Source organism: Perca flavescens, chromosome 19, assembly GCF_004354835.1.
Source record: "Perca flavescens isolate YP-PL-M2 chromosome 19, PFLA_1.0, whole genome shotgun sequence".
Lineage (NCBI taxonomy): Eukaryota > Metazoa > Chordata > Actinopteri > Perciformes > Percidae > Perca > Perca flavescens.
In genome coordinates, this window is record NC_041349.1 from 3,805,575 (window position 1) to 3,813,074 (window position 7,500).

The following is a 7,500-nucleotide window of genomic DNA, read 5'->3' on the forward strand; positions in this document are numbered from 1 at the left end:
GTCTATATAAAAGAGACTTCAGATACAGTATTAGGGGACCACTAAGGTCTATATAAAAGAGACTTCAGATACAGTATTAGGGGACCACTAAAGTCTATATAAAAGAGACTTCAGATACAGTATTAGGGGACCACTAAGGCCTATATAAAAGAGACTTCAGATACAGTATTAGGGGACCACTAAGGTCTATATAAAAGAGACTTCAGATACAGTATTAGGGGACCACTAAGGTCTATATAAAAGAGACTTCAGATACAGTATTAGGGGACCACTAAGGCCTATATAAAAGCATCCAAAAAGCAGCATGTCAAGGGACCTTTAAGCGATAGAACATGTAAGATATGAAAGGGGAGGGAGAGGGAAGACATGCAGGAAATCTGCCACAGGTCGGATTTGAACCCTGGGCCTCTGCGTCGAGGACTAAACCTCCACATGTGAGCGTGTGCTCTACCAACCGGGCTGGCACGATGGGATGTTTTTTGTTTGTTTTGTTTTAATAAATTTAGTTGAAGCTTTATCGTAGTGTTTGTAGCTTAGTTTTTTCCTGACATTTTGGTTGTTTTTTCAACATTATTTATTTGTCGCATTTGAAAAAACGTTTTTTTTTGTCTGTGTGTGTGTGTGTGTGTGTGTGTGTGTGTGTGTGTGTGTGTGTGTGTGTGTGTGTGTGTGTGTGTGTGTGTGTACTGTATATGTCTGAGTGTATCTGTGTGTGTGCATTGTGTGAGTGTGTGTTTATGTGTGTGTACTGTATGTGTGTGTTTACTGTATGTGTGTTTGTGTGTGCATTGTGTATGTGTGTTTATGTGTGTACTGTTTGTGTGTGTGTATGTGTGTGTGTATATATGTATGTCTTTCTGTATATATATATGTCTGTGTGTGTGTGTATTGTATGTGTCTGAGTGTGTCTGTGTGTATGTGTGTTTTATGTGTGTGTACTGTATGTGTATGTGTGTGTGTGCATTGTGTGTGTGTTTATGTGTGTACTGTATGTGTGTGTGTGTGCATATGTATGTCTGTGTGTCTGTATATATATATGTGTGTGTGTGTGTGTGTGTGTGTGTGTGTGTGTGTGTGTGTAGTTCTATAGTAAACGCCGAAGCAGCTCGGAGGTTTTGTGAACATCTGGACTGTCCGACTAACTGGAATGATGCCAACGGAGAAAACTGCTGCATCCATCACGCTAACATCCACTCCTGTCCGATGGGACACCTGGTGCATGCTTTGATTCTTTCTTCTTGCATTATCTTCGAGGGCTGCATCTAAGAATTATTCACATTCATTAGCGAATAATCTGCCAGTTATTTTTAAGAATTTCCAACATTTCATTATACGACTTTCAGACAGAAAGCATCTGTGGTCCCTGGATACCGGATGACGGGAAAATATTCACACACACCATCTCTACCTCTGGCAAGATGACCCAGACCAACTGGACTGCCAAGGTAACTCACACACACACACACACACACACAAATATAGCCTGACAAACTGTATATCACAATGTTTCAAACATATACACACACAGAAACAGACAGACAGATATTATCACACACACACCTGATTCTATGATGACACACACACACACACATGTATTTGTGACACACACACACCACAAATATACACACACACATTAGAACACACACACACACACACACACAAACAAAGAAGAAACACACACAATCAAGTCTCACGACAAACACACATACATAAATATCTATTTATGCAGATGATACACACACACACACAATGTTTCACACACTGCACACACATCACAGATGTCTGGATTATTGTCTGATAATTTGTTTGGTTGTCTAAAATGTCAGAAAATGTGGATCAGTGTTTCCCCGAAGCCCAAGATGACTTCCTCAAATGTCTTGTTTTATCCACAACTCAAAGATATTCAATTTACTGTCACAGAGGAGAGAAGAAACTAGAAACATTTTCACATTTAACAAGCTGATATCACACAAGTTTCACTGCTTTTACATAAAAAATGACTCAAACCGATGAGTTGTTTATCAAAATAGTTGCTGATCAAAATGTAATAGTTGACAACTAGTTGATTAATCTTTGCATCTCTAGAAAATATCAACACACAACATTTAAAAAATTTGTTTTTGTCACTTATTTGTCACTATTCTTTAACATTTGATGCTTTCTTTAACGTTTTTGTCACTTTTTGTTGCCTTTTTTGGAGTCTATTGTTGTTTTTTACAACATTTGTGACATGTTTTTCAATTTTTCGCTCTTCACTTTTCGAGTTCTTTGTCGCCTTTTCCAATATTTTTGTTACTTTTTAACTTCTCTTTACTCATTTGGACTGCCTACTGTTTGCCTATACTTCCTACTGGTTGCCTATACTGCCTAGTTTTGCCTATACTGTCTAGTGTTTGCCTATACTGCCTAGACCACGGGACAGACCTGTGTTAAACTCTTTGGCTGGCGTTCCTAAGTGACCGTGACTCTGTCCTGCAGGTGGTTTTGGTCCACGCCGGCTTAACCTCGCTCATCGCTCACATACGAGTCGGCCGCATGCAGGTTGCTCTGGAGGCCAAGAGCACGGTTCAGCCTGCTGTAGGTACGTAACGTATTTTCCCTCTCTACTTCCTGACATGACTATAGAAACAAATACAATGGGAATAATCATGCCAACAATGGTATCTAAAAGCTACAGTCTTGGATCACATTGTGACAAAATACAGCAGTTCAGTCATGTTTAGTTTATAATGCTCTACTCATGTCTGAATGGTGCTGTATAAATTAAATCCCTTGCCTTTATAGAGCCACCTAAAGAGAGTCAGAAACTGTCTGATGTTTCTGTTTCTAAGTCCCATAACACAGGCAGGATGCTGGTTGATTGGAGGAATTGTGGGAAATGACACAAAGTTTAAGTTATTTTAAAACCCTTAAAGATTCAGGGCTTTTTTGCTGTAAAAGGCATGTAAAAACATGTAAAAACAGTAAAAAACATGAACAACTAGCTCCTCTATTCTTCCATCTAAGTGTGTGGCGATGGCGTCTGTGAGGAGGCGGAGCTTTGCTCTACCTGTCCAGCTGACTGCGGTGAATGCCCCATGACGCCCACCACCAAGCTGGCCATCGGCCTGCCGCTCAGCCTGCTATGCCTCTGCGTCACACTGACGGCTGTGGTGAGAACTCAACAACACACATACACACCACACGCATGCATACGCTAACAGAAGCCTCGCTAAATACTCAAAAATAACACAAAAACGAATCTTGATCAATAACTTGTCTTGTGTAGTGGCTGAGGTACCAGAAACAGAAGCTGTTTTGGGACGAGAGCTGGATCATCGACTTCGATAAGATAAAGCAAGGTACTGTAACAATCCGGATCAGACCAGTTTAAACTGAAGCTGAAACTAGTTAGTTTACTGGTGTAAACTGGTTAGGAACTTGTCCATATCTGGTCACAAGAGGTCTGAAAGTGCAGTGAACAGATCTTGTATACGTCTGGTTCGGTCTCAACCATGTTCAGCCCTGACAAATCGTAGCAAACCATTTATTTTAACTGAAACCGAGGTGCTTTGAATAGGGTTGGGTACCGATACCCGGTTCCACTATGGAACCGGTTCCTACGCAACTGTTAGGAATAGGACCGGATTAGAAAGCAAATTTCGGTTCCTCATTTCGGTTCCACTTAATGTGTCGACTGAAATATTTTCCCTCTGTCGCTCCGAAACAGACTCCAGAAATATCACCCTTTCTCTGTAGTCTACTATTAGCTATAGCTACCGTAAATGTAGGCTACTTTTAAAATGCCATATTTTCCCTCTGGGCTCACCAAAACGGATGCAAAAGCATATTAACCATTCACTGCACACGTGATCGCTAGATCGATCGTCATGTTTCAGTTTTTCAAGAATTGGTTTAGGAATCTGAATCGATTTAAAAGTACCGGTTCGGCATCAGAATCATAAAAATTCAAACGATACCCAACCCTAGCTTTGAATACCCTGCTGTGTGCGCTCTGCCTTTACAGACACGTCTCTGCTGATGCACACCTGTGACACAGCCACCAGACCAGATAAAACATATCTTAAAGCCTGTTCTGAGCAAATGTGTTCAACACGGAAACCGCAGCAAAACTGTGCACACCGTTTGGAGATAAATGTGGTTTAAATTATTTTAATGGTTTTTGAAGCGCCTGGGCAGGTGGTTAATGTCAAAATCCACTTTTGTTAGTTTGACGGTGAAAAAAGGGTCCGTGTGCCAGGCTTCCCGGGTTGTCCTTAGTGTCTTCATTAATCAGAGGTGTGTTTTGGGTGTAACATGCAATCAACCAATCAGAGATCATCTCCCATTCCCTTTAAAAAGCCAGGCACGTTTGGACCTTGGAGCATTGCTATTATGATGGAGGATTTGCACTATTTTATATTTGTAATCTTCTGCATGGGTGTGTGCTGCTGTGTGTCCCTATGTGTGTAACAAGCAGTTTTTTTTAGCCCAGGTTTTTGTTGGTCAATGGCGCCCAGAAGATGCACCTGAACACACCTCCCTGTAGATGGGCGCCCAGAATGCACCTGAACACATTTGGGCTATTTAAAAATGACGCGGGCGCTGGATGGGAAACTGACAACTGGATTGGACTTTGCGTTGCACCGGGTGCAAGATAGGGCCCTCAAACTGGTTTGGACAGGATTGAAATTTGAGACCCAAGTATCCAACAAGATTTTCTGTATGTCCATGTCTCTGTGTATGTCTGCAGATCATGAGGCTTGTATGACCATGTCTCTGTGTATGTCTGCAGATAAGGAGGCTCGTATGACCATGTCTCTGTGTATGTCTGCAGATTATGAGGCTCGTATGACCATGTCTCTGTGTATGTCTGCAGATAATGAGGCTCGTATGACCATGTCTCTGTGTATGTCTGCAGATAATGAGGCTCGTATGTCTATGTCTCTGTGTATGTCTGCAGATCCTGAGGCTCGTATGACCATGTCTCTGTGTATGTCTGCAGATCATGAGGCTCGTATGACCATGTCTCTGTGTATGTCTGCAGATCATGAGGCTCGTATGACCATGTCTCTGTGTATGTCTGCAGATAATGAGGCTCGTATGACCATGCCTCTGTGTATGTCTGCAGATCATGAGGCTCGTATGACCATGTCTCTGTGTATGTCTGCAGATATTGAGGCTCGTATGACCATGTCTCTGTGTATGTCTGCAGATCATGAGGCTCGTATGACCATGTTTCTGTGTATGTCTGCAGATCATGAGGCTCGTATGACCATGTCTCTGTGTATGTCTGCAGATAATGAGGCTCGTATGACCATGTCTCTGTGTATGTCTGCAGATCATGAGGCTCGTATGACCATGGGCAGTATAATCAGCGCCCATGTGGGGAACAGCAACAGTAACACCAGCTGCGTGACGGCTCTCAGCTGCTATATGGCTCAACCGGGGAGCCGGAAAACACCGTTCACCTTCACCGGGTTATAGTACGATCAGCTGTCTGGCTCCATGCTGTCAACACATTCTGGCTTTTTTTTTATGTATTTTGTATTTAAAATATTTGTCTTCTCCAGTGATGGAAGAACGGTGGCCATCAAGAGGATTCAAAGCAAGACTTTCTCTCTTTCCAAAACCATCAGACAGGAAGTCAAACAAGTCAGGTAACACACACACACACACACACACATGCATACACAAGCAGACACACAAACACACACACACAGAAACAAGCAGACACACACATGCATGCACAAACATACACACATACACATAAACACACAGACACACATACATACACACACAGACACAAGCAGACACACACACACAGAAACAAGCAGACACACACACAAACACACACAGAAACAAGCAGACACACACACACATACAAAAACAAGCATACACACACAAAAACAAGCAGACACACACACAGAAACAAGCAGATACACACACACACACAGAAACAAGCAGACACACACACACACACAGAAACAAGCAGACACACACACACACAGAAACAGGCAGACACACACACAGAAACAAGCAGACACACACACACCTTATTAATCATCTAATATGACTGACGTGGTATTTTAACTCTTTCTCTCCGTCTCCAGGGAGCTCGATCACCCCAACCTGTGTAAGTTTATTGGCGGTTGTGTGGAGGTGCCTAATGTTGCCATAGTGACAGAGTACTGCCCGAAAGGAAGCCTCAACGATGTTCTTCTTAACGAGGAGATCCCGCTGAACTGGGGCTTCAGGTAGACCCCTAAACTCTCTTATTTAAAGGGTCATTTTGGTATTTTTCAACCCTACATTCCCGTGGTTTGTGTCTGAATGACTGACCTTTGAAACTGGGCTATCGGGTGAGAAAGAGAAATCATCCCGAGTATTTCTACCCTCCAGGTTTTCCTTCGCAACGGACATCGCCAGAGGCATTTCGTACCTCCACCAACACAAGATCTGTCACGGCCGACTCAAGTCCCTGAACTGTGTGTTAGACGATCGCTGGGTCTGCAAAATAACAGGTGACGAGCAGAGCTGGCCTTTAGGCAAGACTTCCTTCCTGGTTTTTTTGATGCTATTCTATTCTATGCTCTTTTTGTTTGCTTTTTTTTTCCAACAATTGACTTTTTTCATTGACATTTTGGGCATTTTTTGAATCTATTAACTTTTCTTTACTCATTTGGACTGCCAGAGCCCCTAGCGTTTGCCAAACTTTTATATATCTTGGCCAAATTGAAGGCTTTCTACGCAAATATTGGCCAATAGGGGATGCTACAAATGCGAAAAGTTTATACTGTAGCTCATGAAGGGCTCATACGATTTTTACAAAATTTTGAGGGTACCATCTAGGGACACTCCTGAGGCCACGCCAACAATGGGGTACTGATGCGCGGCCTATTGTAGCCCCCCCCATCCCCCCATTGATACATTAGTGCCTTTAAAACGCATGTATAACATGAATGTAAAAGGGAAGTTAGGGTTTATACTTAAGACATTGCAGCTTATTCATTGCGATATTTGCTGATGTTTGCCTACATGCCGTCATGCTTGAAGTCTGCAGGTCGTTGGGGGTGACTCGCATCGGGGAGGCTTGAACACCGTCATAACTGCTCGCTGTTCTAAAGTCATATTATTGTTTAATTTTGTTTTTGCGTATGCACCACACACCAAGGCAAATTCCTAATGCTTCTTAATTGGCAATACATCTTTTCTGATTTTGAGAACTGCATTTTTTTTGGACTCAACCAGCTGTCAATTGCGCTGCTGTGCATTATGGGATGAAGACAACTGATGAGGACAGCACTTTAGCAACATAGCTCCATGGCAATTTACGGATGAGCTTGGGAGTCATGAGGAGGGGCGGAGCCTCAGAGAAATGTCATCTGATCAAGTCCCAACTTTCCAAAACACACAAGAACAGCCAAATCTTCACAATGTCTAGCAAACGGCTCATGGGAAAATCAAAGAACAGTTTAGGAAATACGTTCAAAAACATATCTGGCCGATGCATTTTGGTTC

General features: G+C 42.5%; 2 protein-coding genes across 2 annotated transcripts in view; one reads left to right on the plus strand and one right to left on the minus strand.

Moving 5' to 3' along the window:
• The window catches only part of LOC114546120 (low affinity immunoglobulin gamma Fc region receptor II-like), a 1,096,214-nt gene that overhangs the window by 33,423 nt on the left and 1,055,291 nt on the right, over nucleotides 1–7,500 (minus strand). The gene's annotated exons all lie outside the window — the stretch shown is intronic.
• LOC114546121 (atrial natriuretic peptide receptor 1) overlaps nucleotides 1–7,500 on the plus strand; it is a 39,284-nt gene that overhangs the window by 13,499 nt on the left and 18,285 nt on the right. Inside the window, exons 4-12 of the mRNA XM_028564785.1 lie at nucleotides 1,083–1,215; nucleotides 1,344–1,445; nucleotides 2,479–2,581; nucleotides 3,007–3,152; nucleotides 3,269–3,341; nucleotides 5,321–5,465; nucleotides 5,553–5,639; nucleotides 6,093–6,236; nucleotides 6,382–6,503. Coding sequence (XP_028420586.1) covers nucleotides 1,083–1,215; nucleotides 1,344–1,445; nucleotides 2,479–2,581; nucleotides 3,007–3,152; nucleotides 3,269–3,341; nucleotides 5,321–5,465; nucleotides 5,553–5,639; nucleotides 6,093–6,236; nucleotides 6,382–6,503 — 1,055 coding nt within the window. The remainder of the gene's footprint in view (nucleotides 1–1,082; nucleotides 1,216–1,343; nucleotides 1,446–2,478; nucleotides 2,582–3,006; nucleotides 3,153–3,268; nucleotides 3,342–5,320; nucleotides 5,466–5,552; nucleotides 5,640–6,092; nucleotides 6,237–6,381; nucleotides 6,504–7,500) is intronic.